A 26,200-nucleotide genomic window follows, 5' to 3' on the forward strand; every position below is an offset into this window, starting at 1 on the left:
AAACTTACGATTGACAGTACTTTGACAAGATAGACAGGTACAGTTACACAGATTTGACAATTACTTACACGCAGAATGGTTCATATCCTTCTTGAAGGCCACAGCATGTAAAAAATTTCAATGTGTTTACATCTTGGCCGAAGTTGAGCTTTGCATGTTGACAAGCGCCTATCAGAACAGCGGGAACGTAGCCGCAAGAAACATCGATTCCTTTGAAAGCGATTTCCTGCCCCATAGCATCCATCATCAATTCACCATTCAGAGAATAACCTTGATTTACAAGAATTCAGAATTTGAGAATCTTTAATTTTCTGAGCCCTGAGCTCTTAGGTCATCCACTATTTTGATTAGAACTTACTGATAGTTTTGTCAGTCATATCCAGCATACATCCAATAACATCACCGACTTGCCAGATTTTACCATATGGTTCAGCACCCATATGCCATTTACAGGCCTGTAAAATGTGAATAGAAATTCAGAAATTATTCAAAAGATTATGAAAGAAAATGCTATGTTGGCCATGTTGGATTGACAATATTCATTTCATGTCTTATTCAAATCAGTAAACTGTACCTTGAAGCCATCAAACAGATACGCTTGATCATCTGCACCCAGTTCATGGTTTGGTCTGACGGTGGTCTTAGCCCAACCTAATCTCATCAGACCTGGGGTTACCACTTCAAATTCATAATACCTGTGATAAATACATGAAAACCGCTTAGAACAAAAAAATGATTATCAATTCATTTACATAGTTATCTTCGATATTTACCATTTTCCTTCATGTATTGCATAGGTAAGTTCAGCACGATATATTGTGTAATGCAACTTCTTTTCAGGCACTTCTCGAGCAACTCCTGCAGAATTTACACAATCATTGTTTTTTAAATGTGAATACTAACACACTTGGAGGTTATACTTCTTTTATGAAGCAATTAATCAGTTTTTTACGAGCATATCTAACATTCAAAAAAGTGGAAATTCAATATCTCTTTACTAAAGCGTCTAGACATATGTTAAATTTTTGCTCATGCTGACACTGCACAGTATATATTGTAGCCTGCAAAAGCACTACATGCTTTGAATTGTAAAGTCTATCTGTTTGACTGAAGCTATGTTTTACATGAAGACGGTATGCTCTGGAAGGTTTGATGAATTTGTTACTTAGTTAATTGATGAAGTATCACTGTTTGAAGTACCTGGTAGTAGACTTCAGGTTACGTTTAGAAGGATAGCAAGTGTGGTCCAGATGGAATTTTTTGAAATTGAGAAATGGAAAATTGAACAAGAAATAGAAATGGAATAGAGAAAAGATAGGATTCTATGTATGCCATGTGTTTTGGTATTGAAGTGAATACATGGTATTTTGTTAGAACGCTAAGGATGCGCCAAAACTATAAAGCAACAAAATGCAAGAGAGGTCTACATCTCTAAGATGATCTACTGTAAGGAATTTGAAAAAAATCATCGCAATTGACATGAAACCCCTCTTGTAATTGCCAGCAGTGGGTGGTACAGATCGAAAACGGAAAATGGGATTGATTTGAGCAGCCCAACATTTTACCTGGTGGGGTGCTTCCGGCTGTTGTAGTTGTTGAATGTAACATGTCATGAAGAGGAAGAGAAAGAAATAAATGGCAAAATATACATATATATATAGAGAGAAATTGATCAATGTGCAATTCTATTAATAAGCAGACCAAATTCTCTTCAAGAATGCTTATAAATGCACAAATTATGAAATACAAATGGACATAGAGAATGCAGTCGTAATAGATATAATCCAAAATGCCCTTATCGAGTCTTCAACATATGATATGAACACTGTCTGAGCATCAGATTACTTGAAATCGTTCAATAAAATTTTCTTTACCGGTTTCTCCTGCTTCATTCGTTGGTGGTTCCAAAATATATCCATAAGCCATCAGCGTACGTACAGACTCACTTGCCGTGTCCCTACACATATACACAAGTCAAGAAAATCCAGAATTACGTATTTCCTGATGAATTATCTTGTGATATTTTTGAAACAGGTATAGTACTAATATACGTTACCGATTTGCTTTTTTGATCGAATCATCAACTTTACTATAAGGCACTAGATATGGAGTTCGTCTATGAGTGGGATCCTCTATAAGACCGTACGTCCAGCCTTGTTTGATGCGGTCTCGTGCCCATACATTGTGCGTATTCTCCGCTAACAGATCAACAAGCTCCTCCATTTTATCGTTCATATGTATACCAGATAGGTCAAGAGGTGTTGGCTTGTATCCATTTGACTGGAGGTAACTAAAAGTCAATGAGATATACCAGTAAGTAACATTTGAACAATTTATAGAGCACAATAAAAATTCATAAAATGATTGATTTTTAACTCACTTGTTTGCAAGCTTTAATGTCTTCAGGCGTGGATTCTTTTTCTGGTCACTGTGATCGACAGAAATGTGGTAGCCCAATGCCATCAATGTTCTGCGTATCAAATAATTTGAAATTTAGTAGGATACTCAAATCAAAACCAAATATTATCATTAACAACAATTAATACTGATTCTCACCTGAGAGTTTCATAGGCTAAAGTGATATCGTATTGCCTTTCACTGGACGGCAGCCTCTCAAAAGTTGTCAGACATGGATGCTTCTTCCTTTGGTCATCACGTCTCTGAGTAAAATATTATTGATTCGGGTTAGATTGATTAGCATAGGTTTTTCGATAAGAAATCAATATTTGGAAACTAATTTGCATCACATACCTCGCTGTAGTTCCAACCTTGATCGATCTTATTCATAGACCAGAGTTCATGTATATTTTCAGCCAGCTTGTCTCGTACTGATTCAATGAATGTTGGCAGTTGAATCTAAAATTTCATAAGGAATATATAGAACTCTAGATACATATATATGAACACAGATTTGAAGTTTCATCTACTCTGCATTTGAGTTCTGCAAAAGACATACATGTGAAGTATCAACAGGTTTTGGGATGAAAACCACATGTTCCGGTGGTTCAGCTGGTCCGCTTATGATGCCTTTGCTGTTGTCACCAAAGTGAAAGCAAGGTTGAATTTTCAACTTTTGTTTCGGCAGGAGTGATTCGAACACCGGTGCAAATCCATCGGGTGGCCCGTATTTCAACTTGCCATGTGATCCACCAAGGATGAAACGCATTCTATGAACAAAATAAACAAAGATGAATTCATTGGACAATATCTTACCATGACACTTGTCAAGACACCTAGAAACTGAGACCATATATGATTCACAAGTATGATACTTACCCAACCTTTGCGGACATACTAACAACCGGAAAGAACATGCCAGTGTTTTGTACGTTGAAGTCTCTGAAAAGACCTTTTGTCATGATTCCATTGACAGAAAATGTAATTTGAGGATTAGCTAGATCTAACAGGCAGCCAACGATGTCCCCTTTCATCAAATACTGATGGACAGAGCGGGCTTTCTTTGGAACACCGCCTAAAATGAAATGCATAAATACTTGAGCGATTCAGAATGGTTACAATGAATGCTAGAGGCTTGTTTATAAAAGTGGGGAATATTATTACCTGTCCAAAGATTCTGTCCATCAAATCCCCATGAGAAGAGGTCATCACCAACTCCATTCGCTCCCCAATGTTGTCCTCCACCCGGATACGGTGAATAACCTTCAGTATTCGCCCATCCAACTCGTATATGAGGACTTGTATGAGTCACAGTTTCGACTGAGTCGACAATCACCTCGAAGTACCATCGCGAGTACACTGACCCTGCTTCATTCAATCCGACGTATATATTTGGGTATGCGCTGAAAACCATTCATTTAGGTGTTAAAAATTGAGAAGATGTAACAATTCAAATACTGGTTTCACTTCCACCAATTTAGAAACAGGATTCCAGTTTGTTACCTGGTAACGTGGTCAACGAGCTTTGTTTGCAGCAGTAAATCTTTCCCAGGGAGTAAATTATCACAGATTAGGTTCTGATTAGTTCTCACGGCGACTTCGTTACCAACACACAGAGAACATAAAACTTCAAGTACCTGTAAATAATAAGACCCTTGTTAGAGATATGCATGTGCTGCCGCACTATCTTCAATAAATCAAGACTACAAGATCTAAATGTTCAACCATTTGTTAGATGTAAGAAGTGAAGAAAGCATCTTCATCTATTTCAGTTACCTTTGGATCACGTCCATGTTTGTCGATAAGCGAGATTATTGTTCTGATATGTTGTTCTTTAATCATGTTTAGTGCTTCTGGACTGTCGATTAAGACACAGTGAAGTACATCCAACACTCCTAAAATTATAGACAACAAACAGTTGAGTTACGAAATCATTGAGTATTTTACCTATTTTCAGAATAAACATGGTCTAATTCAAACTCGAAAGAGTTAGTCACCTTTGGATGATTGTTGACTTTCAAGTCTGAGAACTAACCAATCAAGTCGTTGGGATTGAGCAAATTGGCAGCAGTTAGCACGATTACCTTTGATCATTGCAGCTAGAAAATAAGAACAAAAATAATTAGTCGTATTATATTTAATGATACCATTAGACCAAGCAGATATTTTCTTTTTGATTCATTAAACTATAACAATACATACCGAGCAATAGATAAAGGTAACTAGAAATGTCATCCCATTTGTTGGCAGAGTCTTCACCTGCGTAATGAGCAAAGTGACGTTTCCCACGGAACTGGCTGAATTTGTCGATAGTTTCAAGAACAAGAGCAATCATTCCCTGCAAAAATCCAAATAGTGAAAGAAAAATTAACAGCGAAATGAATAGAACTGCCACAGAGTGCATTGGAAATAATTGGTAAGTCATTGATTGTGTTCTTATGTGTCATCAGGTGGCAGAAGTGTGAAAGCCTGTCCATAAACTAACCTCTTCCTGGAAGAGATCTTGTCTGTTTCGTAATGCTCTCAATTTAGCTTGCTTTTCTTCATGTTCTGTGAGAAAGATTGATTAATTCAAATGACAGATGGAAAGATAACGTGGTTTGCAAACACGGTTCCCTCAGTAGTTATATCATAACTACATGTACTATCAGTCAAAGTGATTACCTTCATCTTCTTCGGGTTGAGCGAAATATTCGATGAGGTCCTCCAGACATTTGATCACCCCATTTAGACTAACGCGCTGCCAAGCATGGCTTTTAGTACCCTCTACTCGCAGAGCATCTAAAGCTCTACAAAAAGTAAGAAAATCATTATCAGATATATTCGATCAGCAATGGCCTACAAGTTGTAAGAACTCATCGTTTTAATCCCTATAATGTATCCGGGTATGAATCGAAGACAGCAATTCATCCATGCGATAGAAATTAATCCCTATTCATTAATCACTGATTCATTAACATGATGAAAATATACAATCCGACTGCAGTCATCAATCTGAATTCAACATCTACTGGCAAATTCTTCGCGACTCAGTCGGTAAATAAGATCATGAAGCCAGTCCTCATTAGGCATAATTTCTAAACAACCAACCAATGAGGGAATCAAACCACTGGGGGATATGTACTAACCTAATAAATCGTCTAAATAAGGAGAGACAGGTTCGTATGACTCTAGCTGAGCGAGATTCCTCTTCTTGGGCACGCACGAGTGTCAAACCATCATCCATGTGACCTTCTGCTAACATAACAGCCTAAAAAAAACATCAAACAGGCTAATTAAGTTTGCGTTCATGATAACCTTACCTATCAAAGCAAATATTTCTATAAACGGCTATGTCTCGATGAATATGAGTGATAATACCTTTTTCTCTTCAACGCGTCCAACACCTCTTTTCTTGGTTTCGAATGTCTGATATGACAACCACAGTCCTGTTGACATGTGCTGAATAAAAACCATTGAATCTCCGTATTTGATATCTGCTGTGCCCATACCTTCATCTTCCCGCTGGTCAATATTTTTCCGATCATCCTACAAAAGTCATATACGCTATAGCATTATTTGTACTCCATCATTGCGAATGACGTCAACGTACTTCAAAACAGCAGACCATATAAGTATAGTAAATAATTGAGCGATAAGATCTCAAATCTTAACATCACAGATTGACCAAGCTCTTAGAATAAGAAAGGGCGGAAAATTGGGTCAAACGACCTCATCGAGGAAAATGGCTGTAATAACAGATTACTAAGAACCAACGTTGATAAATTGTGATTATATTTATGTTACCCTCGTGATGTCGTCCAGGTTAATTAATACACATGGATATTGACCAATAATATCATCAGTAGGCGATAAGCGGATAGGATTTACTACCAGGTTGGATAAGTTTCGAGAACTACGCTGATGTGCCTTCTTCGGTCATAATACCGGGAATGCTTCATGAAAAGGGTATTCTAAAGATGTTGTCTGATAATGACAGTTTTTGCGCGAGTAGCGAACAGTCTGTAATGCAATTCAAAACGTTTGTGCAGCAAATGAAGTTGGAAATAACGAGGACGCAAGACATGATATCAACTCTGTGCGAAAAATTGATGTCCAAAGATGAGAACTTCACCCAGCATAGTTTATACGATTACTGTTTATCGAAATTGGCGTACAATAGTTCTAGAAACAGCAGCCGCAGCGGAGAGGGTTTTGTTGATATGCCCGATATGTCTTCAACAGCGAAATTGATTCTTTTGGTTTTGTATTCACTGGTTTTTATTTCATCGTTGACCATGAACGTATTCGTGTTGGTATCGTACGCGAAATGCGAGCAAATTCGACGTGTTACCAACGCATTTGTCGTGTCCCTATCGGTAAGCGATCTTCTGATCACGCTCGCCATATTGCCGGTGAACATGGTGACGATCAAGTCCACCGGCTGGAGTCTTGGAGGTGTCGGATGTAAAGCGATTCCATTTTTACAAACGCTCTCCGTGACAGTAAGCTGTTTAACTTTATGCTGTATTGCGGCTGAACGCTACTACGCGATAATGTGTCCTCTGGAGTCCTTCAAGAAGCACACCTTTCCACAGGCAACTATTTTACTATTCATAGCGTGGATCGTGTCATTTTTTAATGCTCTACCGAATGCCATATTCTACGATTTCGTCCCGACAACACGTGATAAAGGCTACTGCCTCTGGGACCCGAGCGTTGATGATTCTTTCATATCTATTCTGTCGATGCTACTACTGTTTCTATTACCATCCGCTGTGATGACTGCTGTCTACGTCCGAATCGGCTGGCATCTCTGGACGAAGCAACAAATTGGCAACAGCGTATTTGCGCAATTCCACAAACCGAATCAACAACGGCGACAGATTGTGCGCATTTTCATTCGCATCGTGACATTATTTGCGATCTCGTTTTGCCCGATAAGCATTTTCAATGTCGTCTGCAAAGTGGCGAGCCTGAATTATTCGATCATGAATTTGACGGTGAAGAATATTCTGATCGTTTTAGCCCTAGGAAGCACGTGCCTGAACCCGGTCATCTATACACTGTCGAACAAACGCTATCGTAACATTTGTGCGCGGAAATTATGTTGCAAAACTAACAAAAATCATCTCTCCACAACGTCAGCCTCAATGCGTAATATCAGTCCTTTACAAAGATTTCACCATTAAGCAGTTTACGAGGAATGTAACAAAAAATTACAGATAAGTTAATAGTGTACATTGCTTGCAACCCTCAATAAGTGTTATTGATTCTTAATTAGTTCCATGACCCGATCCACTAAAGCTAATGCACAGCATACCTATTCCATCTGGAAAAATCAATAAGAATTTGTAACAGAAAATGTAAAACATAAACAATCGAAATATATGTATACCGGTATATATCATATATTCCTCTGATGATTGCATTTTTGATTTTTAACCTTGTCTCATTTTACAATGATTATATTGTAGATATTCTTTAGCAACACTAATTCTCACATACAAATATTCCAATGATGATAACTGATATTATCAAATACATGAATTTACATTAAAAAATATATGTGAGAATTAGTGTTGGTAAAATTGCACTTTATCAAAAAAAATATGATTTCCATTGATATGAAATCATGTTTAGGCGGATGATATGCGATCAACGATATAATGTTTAATCATGTATATGCATCAAACAGTATCAGTCAAATCAGCGCTCATTTTGCTTTTAGGATTAAAAAAATTCTGCTTCGTACGATTCAATTTCCAATGTGTAGATTAAACAAAGCATGTGTTTAAAAAACTGTATTCAGTTTCCACATAGACGGAAATACGAAACTGTAAATCAATCAAAGCTAGGCGTGAAAATACCGGCAAGCTTCACATCACTAAACACGCATAGGCGTATAAACCAAGTTGGCTGAAGTTGTTGCATCAATAGCGTATCGATTTTTTTGGGGAAAAAAAGCTTCACGAGAAGGACTATGGATATGCGATAACGTCAGACATGAGACGGAGGCGGTTTGACAGATGTTACTAATCACCTGCTTAAATACACATAAAACATTCTTTAACTGAGGAGAAACTCTTACGTCGTCGTCGTCATTTGCGGTTATGACGTCATTGATCCATAAATAAACTTCCAATAGATGTTTTTTGCATGGAAAGCATAGCTGAATTCGGATTCCACTCCTATGTTACTCGCTAGTCATTGGTATTATTTGCGATGTTTGAATTTCAATTTGATCGAGACGGGAAAGACTCAAAGGCCAATCCAGGGGGTTACAGGGGGACTAGTCTTCCACCCTAAATTTCTTGAGTACCCTTCGCGATTACTTTCATGCCATTCAGTACCCTGGTCCCCCTACTTCCATAAATCCTGGCTCTGCCCTTGGAGACTGAACTTGTGACTGAGGAGTCAATGACTCTGGATGGAGGACTTTTTTTCCTAGCCTTCCGTAGACAAATATAACGTTCAACCGGTATACAGTGTTCCTGGATAATACTAATATCATTAGGACGAACCACTGACTCTAGAACAAACTGACGATGATGCATATTTACAGCACCTAATTGTTGAATGCGCCAATAAATTATTCGCCATTAGTGTCTGTGTCTGTTGCTTCATTGAATACATCGCTGTCTTTGTCGTCATCAACAATGGAATTTGAGGGATGATTAGAAATAAGACCGAGGTGGATGAAATAGACGGTAGCATAATGCACTGAAGACGTCGGGAATTCCTCGCGAGGATGATGCTTCGTGAACACGATCAAGGCAGAAAGAAGATTATTATCTTAAAGCGCTGAATGAACTCTCGCTGAGCAGCTGCAGTATCATTTCAATATCTATCATATAAATGGGGTACATGATAGCCGAATTTTTCCAGAAATTAGGACAACAAGTCAGTCTATGATGACATTCTATTCATTGTGAGATAATTACCATACGCACCTCCCAGACACATCACTGATCAATGGAGCTATCTATACTTAAGTGTTTAATACAGAAATATGTTTTTTAAAACACATGAGCAGCAACTTATGGCCTTAGATTTGTAGTTTGTAGTTGCCATAATTTGTTTGCAAACAATTTTTAGAAAAACCATTCATTTTTCAATTTACCTTTGCAGAAAAAGTGGATCAAAGCACAATATATTCATTTGATCATGACATCTTTCAGACACCGGGAAAGAGGAAATCTGGTAAAACTTATATTTTTACCTTTGACTGTCGTAGATAAAAAGCAGTACGTTCGTCATCAGCATCTCGTCGATGTACTGTGACAACTTCGTTTTCACGGTTCACATCAACAGCCAAGTAACGGCCAGATGTCACATGACGTAGACGGCAGATCGATCCCCAACCTATGAAGCCACCAGTCCATCTGCAGAAGAAAGCGCAGAGATATCTTTAGCACACAGATTTATCTGTATTCAATTTGGACCTAACTAGAATATATTGCACACAGACATGAGAGCGTAGTTTATGTATCATGAAAGTTGATTAATGCTCTGAATAGAAGCGGAGTTTAAAGGAAAAGGGCATTGATTTATCATCGATCATATCAAACTGTATATTGATAGCAATAAGTTGGCCGATTATTTTCATGGCATTACTTACTTGGTTCGGATATGTTCTAGTCGCCACAGCGATCTCGCATGGCTACAAACTGCACCCGTCTCATACATGACATCTCTAAAAAAACAAAAGTTGCGTAAAATCGTGAAACAAACGCAGATCTGGTGCGGGAAAAATAAATTCTTACTTCACAAAGAAGTCATCCGAAAGACTGGCCATGTTTACAGCAGCTCCGGTAATCAAAACATAAAAACACAAAAAGCTAATGACTGGGTTAGCCCTAGCTCGCGTGACTTGAGGATACAGGAGAAATTTATGGCTAACAGATACCGCAACACGAAGTGGGAGACTCTACCACCTCCATGATTTGAGTTATAGCAATTTGACAGTGACAGTGGACCTCCAGTGTAGTGCGTTCAGGAGAATTGGGCTACTGTCAATTGTTTCAGCCATTCATTCCAACTCACATCTCGACAGTCCAGTCACGTCGCACTAGGCTATCCTAAGATTCATCTCGTCGGACGAGATATTATACACGACACTCGAGGTGTAGTTGTCGATACAACAAACGCGGCATTATATTCAAATGAAGTACACTATGATCGATTAACAAGCTGAGCAAACAACATAGTTTCGATTGTCCGTATTTCGACGACGATCTCCCGCGCACAAAAAACTCGCGGCGACTACGTTGGACAATTCCACCATTAACGTATCGTGATATAGAAAGCAAGATCAATATTTGAAGCGAGTGAGACGAGAATTTTTACGAACCTCGTAACGGCGGCTATCGGATTACGCCAGCAGGACAGGACATGATGATATTAATTGCATTTCCCAGACACATGGAAGGCTATTACGTAATACTATAGTAATGGTAGGAACATGATAGGAACTTATGCACTTTTCTTTTGATTAAGGGTTGAAAGTTATGCAACATTGTTATACATAACATCAGAAAATTTTGTATGAACTTACGAATTTTTGATATGTATATTTTGAAAAAAAGGACTAACTGAACCATATGGTTTTCTGTAACTGCTTGGAAAATATTTCTATAGAAGTTTTGATAGTAATGCAAATGTATATTTCTTTCGTGTCTTGCTCATGTTGGCACGTTATTGAAAATTGGAATGAGAAAGCATCTTCTGAATAGGGCAAAGCTTCAATGAATATTTCATTAAGTTGAAGAACTAAATGACGTATGGACTGAACTAGAATATGGAGGGATACATAAATCAGACATAAACTTTGAAATGAGCAAATCCGCCGCAATGAAGGTGATTAAATTTACTTTCTGGTCACGTATCAGCAGATTTTTTAATCTTATTTAGTCTAAATCGATCAATCATTGATAAGAATTTCCTTCAATAATGTAACCAAAATTCTTGACGAATGAGCAAAGAGTCCTAGTATAGCAATAATACAACATCCACCCAGCCAGTGCCATGCAATTCACATGCTAGTTGCATTACTTATGCGATTGAAAACCTGACATGAAAACATCTTGAATAATATATCGAAAAATTGGTGGGAAAGTGTTATACAATTTCTGGACAACAAGCTTCTCGGATGATAATAGAATCAAAGTGCTCATTTAGCCAATAATGAATTAATCCGATGGACTGAACTTTTCCATTTATGGAAGCTTGTTGCCATATCCACATATAATATTAAATATAGATTAACCAACAATACCGCACTTGGATAATAAAGACAAAATTACATACCCACTGCACATAAAATATATCAACGCATTAAACTTTATTCAGACACAGATTCTCGACTTTTTCAACCACGTCTTTAGCAGACCTTTTATCATTTTGACTAAACTAGACCAATTCTACGACCAAATTCATCGTTTATGAATGCAGTTTTTAGACTCCGCAGCTGGTTGGGCGATAAGGGCATAGCAATGGAGTGACAGGTCGGAAAATTGATACCGATATTATGAATTTGGCTTCAACTGATAAGAAATACTCAAGCCACTACCACACCCCAGTACTCAGACAATTTTCTATAAAGAGTAAAAAATCAATGTTATTTTCATCAGCCTGTTTATTAATTCCATTAGCTAAAGGCTCTGTGGCATTTATCCACTCATGAAATCAGATTGGTAGCATCCTGATCTATCTAATAAGCCTGCTTAGATTCTGTCGTGGAAATTCTGGAAAAGGGTCATGGAAATGCCAGTACCTAATTAGCTTAAAAATACATTGATTATCGGATCGACGCAAGTCTTTTCCAAAAAACAAAGTGATCCTATAAGGACATGAGGATATGTATTACGTATATGTGGCATACATCCGTAATGGTTTTCATAGCAATAAATAGTATAGTATAAGTGACCATTAAGAAGATGGCTGTCTGGTACTGAGAATCCGTATGATTAGACAACTGTATTAGTACAGTCACGTAATCAAGACCCACTACAGCTTTGCTCAATCTCATTTTACTACCGTTCATCGGACTCATAACTTAATTTGGAAACTTGATTTAGAAGTTGGGAGTCTTAAATTCTTCGATAATGGCTAAATAAGCTCAAAAAGGATTGGAAAATTAAACGTTATGTTAGGAATACAAATCAGCTTACACACAGAATGTCTTAACTCTATAACAGATTTTGTTTGGGACCTAAACAATGGAAATGCCTGTCATTAATACAGAGTCAAAAGTGGAATAAGAGTGTTCATTGATAAAACAGGGTTAGGTTGGTTTAGAGCTACATAAAGCTAGGTTTAGAGAAACCAGCTGATCAGCGAAGGCCCACCAATGAAAACCTCCCCATTTGGTTTTCTGTTCAGTGTTTATGAAACCACCCTTTAAGTTTGAAACCTAAATCAAAATGCAAAACATGTATGAGGCAAATCAGAGTCTGAATCCTATTATCCTCACATTACCCATACATAATGCTGGTTCTTTTATACAGTTTAAGCCATTCGTGGACAATGAGTTTGTCTGCCCTGAATTCATTAGGCGCAATCAACGCCAGGACACAGCGTAAATCAGGGACAAGTAATCGGGTAGCAATTCACGTACACCGAACGACAAAGATATCACTTTATGAGAAATAATTCACTGCCGGAATATTAACGACGCCGTTGCCGCCTTTCACATAGCTGTAAATGTCAATTGTATAGACAACCTTCATCGGTACCTTATATACCTATCTCTACCTATGCATTTACGTATATCTACATTATCAGGTAGTAATTTCCATCTCCTATCTACATAAAGAACTGTACCCAGTTTCAAATGTCAGGTACACTGTTTACTCAGATTCCCTACATCAAACGGATATTGAAAGCGCTTTCCACACTTACGAAGGATGCCGTGCATTTACCTGTCTGATTCTGTGCCTTGGGGTTTTGGTATGGTGAAACATTCGTCCATGTGTCCATGATATAAACGAACCACATCGCTACCAAACACAAAACCTTTAAAGAAAGTACATTGTAATATGATTGCGTTCCCGAGTTCTCTCTATACCTGATGCAATTTTTGGGACAGGTCTTTGTATTATTGCTTTCTATTATCAAGATACTCTCAAGCGAGTTACGTACAGATAATCGATTTATCTAGAGTTTCATATACAAAATGTGAATTTTTCATTAAATGCTTAGGGCTTGTAATTTCTATTCTGTATACGGGATATCAGGTTGAATCTGAAAAATTCTCCTTCGTGAGGTTTCATTCATATAAAGACAGTGTAGAAAACGTTCTGATAAATGACCGAAAGCTTCGTCGGTGATTGATCTCTTTTTTCAGTTATTCGCCGCGGCTAATTACATCAACCGTTGCGTATTTTGTTAATTACAGCGAACTCACCGAGAGATTTTTGTCGAATGGCCCCGGAGCACACCGGCGCTACGGTCCACAACGTTTGTTGAAATGATGCTAATACATTAGCCGCGCTACCAATATGCTGAAATGAGAGATGAAACGTCAGCCGGGGAAATAAAGAAACGTTTCTAAATTTTCATACTCATGATTCATTGATATATATTGCGTCCCAATAAAAATACTGGCAGCCGAATGATATGAGCAACAGCAGCCGCATAATATGAGCGATAGGACTTCAAGAGTTAGTTTTTTTTGCGTAGCTAGAATGATACGCTTTTGATGAAGATAATCTGATTTGTAAATTTACTTACAAGGTATCGCTCAGAGGCAACGCTCACTAATATAAGGTCATCACCAACTCGCACTTTCTCTCCCTCAGATCTTTGTTTCGATGCCGGGTGGATCGTCCACCAGCAAGATTCACCTAAACAACAGAAGTTTGAATGAAGAATGAAGAAAAAACTAGCAATGAAATGGCTGTTGAATCTGCGCGAAAATAAAGCGACATAAATCTTAAAATATTCCTGATGGGGAGCAGGGACCCACTAGGCTCATACTGATGAAAAACCCAAGACAGGTGGAAGGTGGCAAAAGGGAAGTAGTGGGATCAATTAGGAAAAAAAGAAAAGGAACAAAGCTTTCAGCTCATGCCCAAAAGCAAGAACAGATGAGGCCTGGGCCTTAAAGGACAATTGGAGAACTAGCAGATACCAAGCGTAGCTGAGTTCCAGGAGTTCTAGCCAGGGATCGGGTCTGCAGACGAATATATCTCAAATATCTTCAGCATAAGGCATGCGCATAAGTTGATTTTCAGTCAAGTAAGTCATACGTTGATTTTGTTGTTGAGAATTGGAAAACTTGAGATTTGCCACGAGTTCTGAGATCTGCGTAAACTAATGAGCAATTCCTATTGTAAATACATCTCCAGCATTCGTATTTGATAGTCGAGGATTATGACGTTAATTACAGGCATTTGATTAAACCAACAGCTCTGATCTGAATCAATGCCTTTACTATCGGAAAGCTGCGATCATCCAATAAACGGATGCGCAGAAATTAATAATATGCTTATACAGCCATTGATTCCAGATAAGTGGCGGATGCGGAATAAACATGCGGATCGAAGGTTACGGGTCTAAATTGTGTCCGAATTCTATTATGGTATCGACAGCAAATATAGTTATCACAAAAAGAAACTATGCTGTGAATAGATATACCGGTATGGAACTTTGCATTGGTATTCATTTAGGACAAGATAATGAAATAGAAGAGCCTACTTGGCCCAAACCTCTCAAAGGTTTGGAGCTTGGGAATCTAAGAGGAATATTCATTCATTTATTCCACATCTTCAACAGATTTCTCTGTCTGAACTTCAATATGGATTTTGAAATGCTGGAATAGTCCCTTAATGTCCCGAATGGCGTTTAACAGAAGCTGAGCAAATAATACAGAAATAATCAACTTAAGGCATTTAGACCGGCAATACAGATTCTTATCAAATTACATAGTTATATACAGCTTGGACTTAATGCCCTCTACAAATTACATTTTAAAAATTTGAATGGATACGTTCAACATGCATAATTCCTACACAAGTTCAATAAATTTCCATAATTCTAGGGGTCTGGTATGTCAGTGATTATTGCAAATGGCTTTAATGATATACCCACAGAGCTGTAGATGCCAATGGTAAATGGCTGAAAAACCGCACTTTCTAATGGAATATATAACAATACGAAGCAACATTGATAAAATGATTGTATTGTACATGATGGCCGATTGGTCGATTCAGTGCTGAAGTCATGTTCCTATTTGCGAGAAAGTGGTTAACATCAGAAAGAGCATTTTTTCCTATAATGCAGACATTCATTACGACGTCCAATATTCACTAATTCAGTGAGACAGGGGAGTGTGAGTCATGTATGAAGCAGAAATCATGTTTACCCCAGAGTTAGGCTTGACGATTTATTTGGCAAATGGTGTTGAATTTCGCATTATAAATTGATTTGTATAAAAATATTCACCATAAACATCAATTGAAAGGTTGATAAGTTCATATCTATAGGCATTCAATGCAATTGCTCATTATATGGAAACATGTGTATAATATGGAAGCATATGTATTAGAGGATTTACATTTAATTCAGTTTTTTTAAGGGAAGTCTTTGTATATGGAATCATTTTTTAGTCCATGCAAAAGCCCAGAAATTAAGGAATATCTGTATATTGCCAAAGTTTCATAACATGTTTGTTTGAATTACTGAATAAGCTTCAGTATTTAGACCTCACCTTCTGCTGTTTCTTGAAGGCCCACATCGAAGGCCAGTTTATCATTGGAAGAACTAGTAGATAAACAGGACAAGTACTGAAAAAATGAATACGTAAACATTCAGATCTGGGAAAAAATGAGTTTTTTAAAGGGTGACCTGCACTGAAAATCCTTGAGTACGATAAGCAAATATGCTTCTCTTACATCAGTACCTACGTATCGTATTTTACTAGTTTAGTTAAGTTTAGTTCAGTTTATCTATTTTGCTCAGCATAAAGACAATTGCCTAGAGCGCAGAAAAAATTTACAATACATGTCTAAGAATGTAAATATGTGTAGGATGGACAATAATATCTATTACATAAACATATATAGACATGGCTATAAATCGATAAGTAAACAGTCAAGCTACTTAGAGGAGCGCCCACTCCCATGTATTGTTCTTTTCATATTGTACATCATGGTTTCAAAAGAGAATTGAATTCTTAACCTGAGATTTGAACAAAAAAAGATTCTAAGTCGTCGCATCTGTACGTCATAGATTTCACCTGCGCTAACAAGTAGACAATTATCAAGTCAGCACAGGGATCGTTGTTTTATTTCAACCCTGACATTCTAAATGCGTGCAACTAAATTCAAATAATCGACAGTCGAGTTACAACTCATCAATCAAAACTGCAAGTCACACACTCACGCGCGTCGATTCGAAATTGGGTATTTCATTACGCAGTTTCCCTAATTTCAATTCCGTGACGATATCGATATCGCTTCATCAATACCAGTTTCTTAATATAAGGAATTAATTCGACAAAGATGTTTCCGACCGAAATATCAAAGTTGCACGAATTGTATACCGAGGAAAATCAAAAATTTGCTCCGAAGAATTCGCAGTTTCCTTTCTATATAAATGTGGGAGGCAATATGGAAATTCATTGTCAGGCTGAATTCATTGGTTCCGATTTCTAACCATACAATGGTTCTTTCAGACACCGTCAAACAAAGGGGTAAAATCAACAGTCCAAAATATATTTCACCAAGGTTCGTTACACACCATTCAGGTTGTTTCGCTGATTAGGTGTATTGATCAACAATGGCTGTAAGCTTTTTTAAGTTATGTTATACAATCTTCATAACAAAATCAATAAGTGTTGATATTGCATATAGTTACCATGTTACTGTGTAAATGTCGGAGGAGGACTGCATGCCCATAAAGTAGCGTTCTGTGTCCGGACTGTGCAGCCTGCAATGAAAGAATTCATATCATATAGAATAAGTAAAAAGAAACACGAGAGTGCTTTTATAGACTATGCTTCTATCAGCTTATGTAACCAGATCTGAACATTAGCAGGTCCCGCGCGATGGAGCCAGTCTGAATGGGCTCTAAATCTAATGAAGTGGGATCAACTCAGTTGAGAATACTCAGGGACACCTCCATGAGCCCCCCTGAGTATACCAATGACGTATCTAGCTTATACATCCATGAGTATACCAAGTGGCTTGAGTATTCCTATGGACTACTGGATTCCAGTCAAAGGGCAACATTTTAACTATTTTCAATTGACCTAAGGTGAATTGAAGATTAAGCAATGGATTCGAATGAAAAGATATCGTGGAAATAGACAGCTTTATGTCAGTAAGGCAAACCGATGGAAAGATTGATAAAATGATGGGAAAATGTCAACTTACTGCATCTGATTTCGTAGTCGTAACCATTTCTTGCAAAGCCCGCACTGAAAGAGCTTGCTCCAGAACGAAAATACAAACCGAAATATCTGGTGGTACCCTCTATCAAATAAATAGAAATAATACAGATATTAGAAATTAGTTACGGGTCAAAGAATATTCAAACTTATATATTACACAATTCAATCAAAAAATGATTCATCATCAGAACAAGAAATAACATAGACCATGCTACATGGATGGTATAGAAAACAAAAATACATAGATCTGACCAAAAATATATGAAAAATATAGTTTTGATTCGACTTAATACAGATTAGTTGAGTGGCAACACATTCCAGCAATACTAGACATAACATCATCACATACTTAAATTGGTTTGGTTGTCTCATTTTCAGAACATTCAGATGAAAGAAATGTATTCAGAGGTTCATTAGCTCAGGCAACATATAAACTGCTTGTGACCATCGGACAAGGGCTTGATGATATGATTAAACTTAGAACATTAGGTTGTCAAATCAGAGTGAGATTATTTCGATCGGATATCATCGACAGACAAAACTGAGGTGACATTAAAAATTAATACAATGCTCAAATAAGAGACACTTACGAAATCTCCATGAGGTGCCTAAAACACAAAATATTACTAGCTTCATTCAATATGTATCAAAAGAAAAAAACAATTTCATTATTACATCACTCGACCCTTAAGAAATAGAAGAAGCGATGAAATATTGTGGAATAAGCTGAGAGTAAGTAACTGTAATGACAATGACGGATGAAGTAGTTTTCATTTAGATCTCGAATCCTTTTCTATTTTCAATTGAGTCAAAGTGTTGCAGTTTATGGCCCCCAATATCAAGCTACAAAGACGAAATCCCTGTCGAGATTTTGGGTACGTGCTACTCGTTTATATTTACTAGAATAATGCTTATTTCTCCAGATCAACGCGCTCAGTTTATGATGCCCCCTCCCAAAATCGAGCTACAAAAAAGAAATTTCTGTTCAGATTTTGGGTACACGCTACTTCTTCAAGATTACCCTTATTTCTCCAGTTCAACGTCTGACTCATTTTATTCGCTATTTTTCTACAACAATGGTGAGCTGGCAATTCATTTACTGGGAATCTCAGTTATTTTGAAATATTGTTATTAACCTTTGCCCAATGATGATACGTATACAAGACGTACAAGAAGTTCTAAGCAGAAGTTCAGTGGATACCGGAGATTGCATAGATGTATTTATAACTTTAGAGCCACATCCAAGCATCAATTGCCACGTAACTTTCCCAGTTCACACGAAATGCACTCTCTTCAGGTGCTGTCGGGAAAATATATACGCTTTTGTTTTTTGTTTTGGAATTCCTTTCCATACATACTTCCTATCACGGGATATTTGCCAATCTGTTCTTCATGAGCACAGATGCGTCTGAAAGCTTTTCTTATCGATCCTCGGAAGAAGTAACACCAATTCTGGCGTAAATTTGCTCACAATAAATCGTTTATCCAGAAGACTTATTTTTGACCTTGAAATAAGGATTGTTCCTCTTTATCTATTCTATTGGTTGATTTGATTAGGTGTCCCTAACAACAAACCACCACATCCGCTGGTAATGAAACAGGGGGTTGGATTTTGAAATCGGAAATCGAAGTACAGATATAATCGGATGATCAGTTGAATTTACATAATTTTTTGTTGAAATCGAAGTCCATAATTGGAAATGTTCCAGATTGTGTAAACACTCTTACGACTGGTTCCAAGTGGCCTGAAAACTTTCCAATGAAATGGTACCACAGAGGGCTAAGAAATTATCATTGGTTGATGTTAACTTGACAAGAATAACCTTAAACAGCCTTGATCTAGATGGTCAATATGTAGCTTATCTGTAGTTTATCTATCTAGACTCGACGAAGCATAAAACTTTAGATTTATGTTTCCCTTCTCTAGGATCAATGAACTCATCTGACACATTGACGTAGGGAGTGCAGGATGGCTTAAAAATATCAAATTTAAAAAATGATATCTTCCACGTGTTACTAGCCTGCAGCAGTATTTCTTCATAAATATTCATAAAAACAAATAACTCCACAAGCCAAACATATCCATTTTTATTTTCATATCACTACAACGACCTCAAGCTCTTGTCTGAGGGTAATTCAATAATAATTTCCCAGTGGACACGGATCTGAAGTTAATTCTAAAATTTCGAAATACCAAGAGTCGAACCAATATTCCACAGTGCAGTCTTAGTCTCATGCAGTAATTACACTATTTATAAGACCGCAGGGAAATTTTTTATAGTGTTTCGTCATCGAAGAAACACCTTGCCAAACGTGAGGATGATTCGAGAATTGATTCGAAGAATTGGGTAAGCAGGCACGTACGCAAAAAATATCTAATCAAGATAATTAGAAATTTGTGATCGGGAGATATTTGAATAAGAGATTTTACTAGAATCAATGAATCTTGTTGCAGCAATAAGACGGAAAAGTCTTCCACCCGACGTATTTTGACCGGCGAGTGCTAGTCGCAAGAATGCAGTTAAGCCTCGACGACGAGACACCGTCTGGTTCGTCAAGTATTTTGTAATTGTCAAATACGACCGGGTGAAAACAGTTGTTCTGACATTATCACAGAAATGAATCGATAAACGACGGTGGCAACGCCTACGAAACATCTCAAGACAAGCCGATAATCGGCGATGGCGTTTTTTCGTTTGGCGATGTCGAAGACAATCCCTTATGAAAACGTGACGCGCTCCGATGATGGATACGTAACAATGTCTGATGTTTAATTGGCCAAGACTAATGATGAAACGTGATGTAAATACCCTATAATGATACGTCGTTATTTAACATCTATTTGCTCTTTTTGCTCTTACGTCTAAGTAGCGATTGTCTTTGCACGTTTGGATTAGAAAGCTAATGTAGTATGTTGTCTTTTGGAATAACATTTTAACTTAAACTGCCTAAGTTTTATTAACAAGGAATGAACAAAGTTTCACTTGGCTTCTTTTCAAACCTGTCCTAGATATAAGTGAGCATTGGCTGTGATCATACAGAGACGATTTATCCTGGGCCAAATTGGCCCGGATCAGGCACGAGTCAATAATTTGACCTGTGCTAAAATGTGGCTCAGGCCTGGTCCGATGTTCTTGGTCGCGGCAAATTTCGCCCGGGCAAATGGGCACAGGTCTATTTGGCACCCGTGAATGGTTGCTCCGGGCCTAATTTGGCATGGGCCAAATGTGGGCCGGACCAAAAACGCTTGTGAGATTGTGGCTATTTTCATCCTACAACCAATTTTCATCAAAACTTGAAATTAAAGTCCACTCAAGTCTGGACCGAGGAACCAGATCTAGAAAAGATTAACTTCCATCTAATGCAGAAATAACTCCCCAATGACGAATCGATGCTTGAATATCAATAATGATGTTATACTCGAGGCTTCCAGAAGGCGACGTACAAATTTCACGCTCCAGTTCAAAGCAGTTCAAATTTCATTCTCGATCAATTCATCGCGAACGAACTTCAAAGAATCGCGTTTCGCAATATCACACAATTTGCTGCGACAAAATCTTTCGCAATGCAATTCTAATGAATGCGACGAGTAAAGGCAAACGATACAGCAACAGTATAAATCTCAGATTAATTCGATGCATAAATTGTCGGATAAAATATCATCCTATTGACGAGTAATGAAAGTCATATTTCGGTCGGCGTTGATTACTCATGATTGCTCATGATTGCTCGAGCTATCATCGACGAGACGGAAGATATAATGCGATATATTTTACGACATTAACCATGAATCACGATCAAAGATTGAATCATTTTTTCATAAGCTGCATTCGCGCTCCATTATTTAGAACGTCCTAAATGAAGTCCGTTCCTAATTAGAGCGGACCGACTGAAACCAATCGATCCCGGTCCATTTTTGAATTTGAGAGCAGACCATTTTTATGCGTGTGAATAGAAACTTTGCTAGTCATTCCTATGAGTAATCAGTCTGATTACTTCGAGGTCATTCTCAGTGTTGCGTTTCAGTGGCGCAGCGATAATAGCTGATTTAAAAATCTGCGTGAATTGGCCCGTTCTTAATTGGTACATTCCGGTACAGACCAAATTAGGACCGACTAATCAGCGACGGAGAGAACACAGCTGGTTTGGGCTGACGATTGTTTTTTTCAAATTAATACTTTCAGTCTTAGATATGAATTACTGCCTTCATTCATGGTAAATGTTGATATGTGATACGTACCTTACTAGACATGTTTTCAAGCCGACACATTCTGTTTCCGAAACCCTCTGCGGCGAGGGACACTCGTTCGCCATTTAGATGACTGTCTTTCAGCTGAGCCACACAGGTCAGACTGACCATGTCATCCTGGAATTAGATTATATAAACATACATGCGTTAATACGATTTGAATGAATGTATTCAATATATATGGTGTGAAATACGCCACCATAGAAGAAGAGAATCCATATTGAACCGACAAATTAATTTCACATAAATTGAAAGAAGTTTATATTGCTGGTAAGGGAACTCAGTCCAAATGGCAGACTGTAATCTGCACAGGGACGAGCCCATAAATATTAACTGTTAAGACCATCGGAGGCAATGTTTACTATAACTGTTTTCTGGGCTTTCGAAATCTGAACTATATATATTAGAGGAGAGAGTCTCGAAGTCTCATGGGGACAGTCTGTACTGTGTTCAATCATGCTCATGTAGAAGTACCAGGCCATCGCACGAATAAACAATACAGGCTTCTTAGGCTGCACGACGGAATAGGACTTACATCAAATGCCAGCAGGGAATTGGATGGTGATTCTTTGTTGATTAGAGTCACAGCATTGGGATCTAAATTATTGCCAGGACAGGAATTTAATTCGCATATAAAAACAGCACTGAGCGACAATGACGACGCAGCAGACAAGAATGTTTCATCTGATCACTGAGATGTACAGCTCTATACACATTTAATCTATTGTATTCCCCCCCCCCCCCACCCCGTATCAAAACTGATAGAAAGCTCGCCGGATTGATTCTTGACAAGTTTTCGGAGATGCCATTGAGATAACCTATCGACTACTCCAGGCATGCCCGGTTCATTCGTTCACCCAATCAACCCGCCGAAATCGTGAAGACGACTGTTACAGACAGAGTTGATGCGATATACTTCGATAATTGAGCTATTGTTACTTATAAACACTGTGACCAGTTGGTGTTGAAGTATGTCAGCGAGTGTCTTATACAATTCGTCTAATACAATCCGAGACACGAATCTATAATTTCATCCCGCACGACAATACATCACTGCTGGACATGTGTGACTGACAGTAAATTGATACACCATACTAACTATTTACTCACTATTTCACAATTATTAGAGATCAGAATGACAAATATGTAGCAGTTTCGACTTGGTTGACAGGCAAGGGTTCAGACGGTAGCGCTGCGGGCATGTTGCTACCGTTGCAAAAATTTCGTGCCCTTTTTCATTTTTACATTTAGTCGTCCCTATCAATCCCAAAAGTAGAAAAGGGCTTATTTTTACAGGATGAGGCAGATAATTTTTCAAAAAAAGGCACACCATTCTTCAGCATTTCATCTTTATTGCCTGGAAACTACATCTCAATACAGCAGTTTTTCTAGAAAGCACTTTGCACCAGGATTTCATTCATTGCTTGAAAATTGGACCAAAAAGCGGCTGATTTCTCGGGAGGACCCCTCGTTTGTCGTGGATAATGCCCTTCTGTCATAGGTGGCGCTACCCTAGACAGCGGTTGCTGGATTCGCCCCGTGGTTGACTTTCCGGTTCAAATCGCAAATCACCGCTGGATGCGCTGCAGATTCGTAACCATTAACGCGGGTACATTGTCGTTGACACTCGCGAATCAACAGAATGCCTTCAAGAAATCTGATACAGTTATAAATCTGAAATCAAACTTGTCATAGACAGCGGCGTTCTTCAGTTTCAGCGGTGATAATCAATGATGAAAGCGAGCAATTATTTCCTGGTAGAACTCGATGAAACCGGTTGAAAATATTTTATCTCGCAGGCAAGGACAAACACAGGCGCAAAATGCTAAGCCGTTAATTTGTTTACACAAAGAAATTACCGAAGGGATTTATCCAATACGGAGCCTGTCATCTATCTATCCAACAAATCAACATAACCATTAATGAAATTCTATGTCCGTGCTGCGATGTTAATGTAGAGAATCGTGCTCTGATTATGAAAAATAAAGTCTGAAATGTTCCATTTGAGCGAATAGTTTATTCAACTCAACATTCAGACTTAGATATAGTCTAAATGTTGAGTTGAATAAACGATTAGCTCAAACACAACATTTCAGACCTTAATTTTTCATCATTAGTGCGGGGACTCTTTATAATAACAAATCAACATGTTTTACTAAATACACTTTATCAAAAGAGAAAAGATGACAAGGCTGTTTGTTTTCCCATGGATCTCATTCAGTCTCGCTGAAGAAAAAATGCTTCGTTTACAACCATTTGTTTTCGTCTGACAAGGAGAAAATGACCTTTACGGTGAACATTGAAGCGATTAAAGCACCTTTGAGAATGATGCACCTGACACATCAATACAACCATTACCAGGCATGATGATGGATTGGAACATTATAACCACGATTGAAATTGAATACACTCAATCAGACAAGGCATATCGGGTTTAGGGACCAAAACTGTCACCTTTTTTAGACATATTATGATTATGATCCTACGACATATTTTGCCAGCGATCATTGCACTCAATCACTCAGAAGAGATGGAGTTAGTAAGGCCAAAATTCATCAGCAGCAGACTGATTTCCGGCATTGGTTCGGCGGTATTACGTTTCCGACGTGTTGTCTAAATCAGGCACACATCAATAAAATGAACGGTAGCCCGATGAGGAGGTTGAGATGCATCCTGAATATTAAGTGAATTTGATACAAGTAATACATATACCGGTATACACATGTACATTTACATACGTTAAAATCGATAAGCATTCACGCATTCAGAGCTAAAAACAAAAACATTTGGCCCTTCCAGCCATTAGAACTCTGTGACAACGGGGAAGATGGAAGAGGGATTGTGGCTTAAGGAAATTCCATGTAGCAATATCCCGAGCAAAGTAGCATAGCAAGTACTCTGAAGATGAAGAGCGAAAAAAAGACGATTCAATTGCCAAGGGGAAAATGCAAGCGAGCAGCGATGGTAAATAACTTGGAGAGTACATCAAATATTCATAAAAAAAATCTTCCACTATTTCTTAGATAATCTAAAATGTCTGTCAACCTTCACTCTCCCTGTCGTATGCTCCTATGGGTATGAATTTGATAACAATGATTAAAGCCTGAACAAGTCTTCCAGAGATTAGCTGAGATTGATCTCTCAATCATGAAACAGCCTCCTCTTAATCAAATTAGATAATATAAACCCCCACTATCAGGTGTATACGTGCATAGAGGTGTATTGTTTTAGTTTCGATGAATTGCAGTTAGTGAAATGCGACTGTCAATGCAGTAACAGCTTGTCAATGATGGAATATTTCATATGTTTGCCCATAATAATCTCCACATAACAAAGTACCCTTGATTTCAGACCGAATAAATGCATTTCAGAGCATGCTATGTAACATATTTAAAAAGTGAATGATATTCTAAATGAATTTGTATCCTCCATACTATTGGAAATAATAAAATTGCAGGCAACCTGAACATATCCTAGGAATTCCTTTTTTGTAATACCTTTTCTAGTGAGGCCATACACAATATGTGAATATCTAAACGAGTAGCCTAGACACATTTCTGGAAAGACATTTCTCGTTTAAAAAAATAGAAATTGCAGATGATCTTAAGAATGGATTCCTCAAAATACAAGAAAAATGCCTCGTGGCATTCCCCATCAGCAAATTCGGTTTTATTCTCAGTTGCCGAGGTAATACGCCGTAGTTCAAGATACCAGAAAGTCATCCTATGAATAGAACGTTCTATATGTAAGTAAAAACATGAAAATGCATGTGCTCGGTGCGTGTCTATCATCATCCCCGCAGCAAGATCATCGAGCATTAACGCTAAAATCAATCAGTTACATATAGCTTCGGCATTTAAAAGATGATGAGACTTGTGTACATATGAACCATCCCAATAAATATCTATTATTGACCAGCGCTTCGATGACGTTTATTCAAATATTCACAAGCACTTCGTATCTGTATACTTCAAAGAACACGAGAACAAATGCAGAGAATAGTAGATACTTTCCCAATAAAGCCATCTGACTTTTACAAAGGAGAAACATGCCATTGCGATAGATTTTCCTGTGTATGAATACTAATTTCCTCATCTCCCACATCTTATCTGACTCATCTATCTCCTTTTGACAATTTAAAGACCTTTCTAACAAGTCGGGTCGATAGAAGAGATTAAACC

At 37.9% G+C, this 26,200-nt stretch overlaps 2 protein-coding genes across 2 annotated transcripts in view; one reads left to right on the forward strand and one right to left on the reverse strand.

Annotated features, from left to right (window-relative positions):
• Positions 1 to 26,200, reverse strand: part of LOC141915266 (ryanodine receptor-like) — a 74,897-nt gene that overhangs the window by 40,210 nt on the left and 8,487 nt on the right. Inside the window, exons 2-31 of the mRNA XM_074806734.1 lie at positions 22,011 to 22,136; positions 17,754 to 17,852; positions 17,236 to 17,307; positions 16,088 to 16,163; positions 14,110 to 14,222; positions 13,784 to 13,880; positions 13,299 to 13,392; positions 9,998 to 10,072; positions 9,599 to 9,761; positions 5,758 to 5,925; positions 5,526 to 5,647; positions 5,062 to 5,186; positions 4,883 to 4,947; positions 4,600 to 4,735; positions 4,395 to 4,496; positions 4,174 to 4,292; positions 3,901 to 4,034; positions 3,562 to 3,800; positions 3,277 to 3,472; positions 2,957 to 3,167; positions 2,752 to 2,856; positions 2,557 to 2,660; positions 2,381 to 2,470; positions 2,057 to 2,290; positions 1,875 to 1,957; positions 1,566 to 1,583; positions 774 to 858; positions 575 to 695; positions 359 to 455; positions 69 to 270 (exon numbers count right to left, since the gene is read on the reverse strand). Coding sequence (XP_074662835.1) covers positions 69 to 270; positions 359 to 455; positions 575 to 695; positions 774 to 858; positions 1,566 to 1,583; positions 1,875 to 1,957; positions 2,057 to 2,290; positions 2,381 to 2,470; positions 2,557 to 2,660; positions 2,752 to 2,856; positions 2,957 to 3,167; positions 3,277 to 3,472; positions 3,562 to 3,800; positions 3,901 to 4,034; positions 4,174 to 4,292; positions 4,395 to 4,496; positions 4,600 to 4,735; positions 4,883 to 4,947; positions 5,062 to 5,186; positions 5,526 to 5,647; positions 5,758 to 5,925; positions 9,599 to 9,761; positions 9,998 to 10,072; positions 13,299 to 13,392; positions 13,784 to 13,880; positions 14,110 to 14,222; positions 16,088 to 16,163; positions 17,236 to 17,307; positions 17,754 to 17,852; positions 22,011 to 22,136 — 3,671 coding nt within the window. The remainder of the gene's footprint in view (positions 1 to 68; positions 271 to 358; positions 456 to 574; positions 696 to 773; positions 859 to 1,565; positions 1,584 to 1,874; positions 1,958 to 2,056; positions 2,291 to 2,380; positions 2,471 to 2,556; positions 2,661 to 2,751; positions 2,857 to 2,956; positions 3,168 to 3,276; positions 3,473 to 3,561; positions 3,801 to 3,900; positions 4,035 to 4,173; positions 4,293 to 4,394; positions 4,497 to 4,599; positions 4,736 to 4,882; positions 4,948 to 5,061; positions 5,187 to 5,525; positions 5,648 to 5,757; positions 5,926 to 9,598; positions 9,762 to 9,997; positions 10,073 to 13,298; positions 13,393 to 13,783; positions 13,881 to 14,109; positions 14,223 to 16,087; positions 16,164 to 17,235; positions 17,308 to 17,753; positions 17,853 to 22,010; positions 22,137 to 26,200) is intronic.
• LOC141915227 (QRFP-like peptide receptor) lies at positions 6,357 to 7,568 on the forward strand. The gene has a single exon (XM_074806691.1). The coding sequence runs from the start codon at positions 6,357 to 6,359 to the stop codon at positions 7,566 to 7,568; it is 1,212 nt and encodes a 403-aa protein (XP_074662792.1).

Source organism: Tubulanus polymorphus, chromosome 1 (assembly GCF_964204645.1).
Source record: "Tubulanus polymorphus chromosome 1, tnTubPoly1.2, whole genome shotgun sequence".
Lineage (NCBI taxonomy): Eukaryota > Metazoa > Nemertea > Palaeonemertea > Tubulaniformes > Tubulanidae > Tubulanus > Tubulanus polymorphus.

Excerpts from the sequence above, each read along its gene's own strand:
- LOC141915227 (XM_074806691.1), top strand. The coding sequence starts at position 6,357 with ATGTTGTCTGATAATGACAGTTTTTGCGCGAGTAGCGAACAGTCTGTA.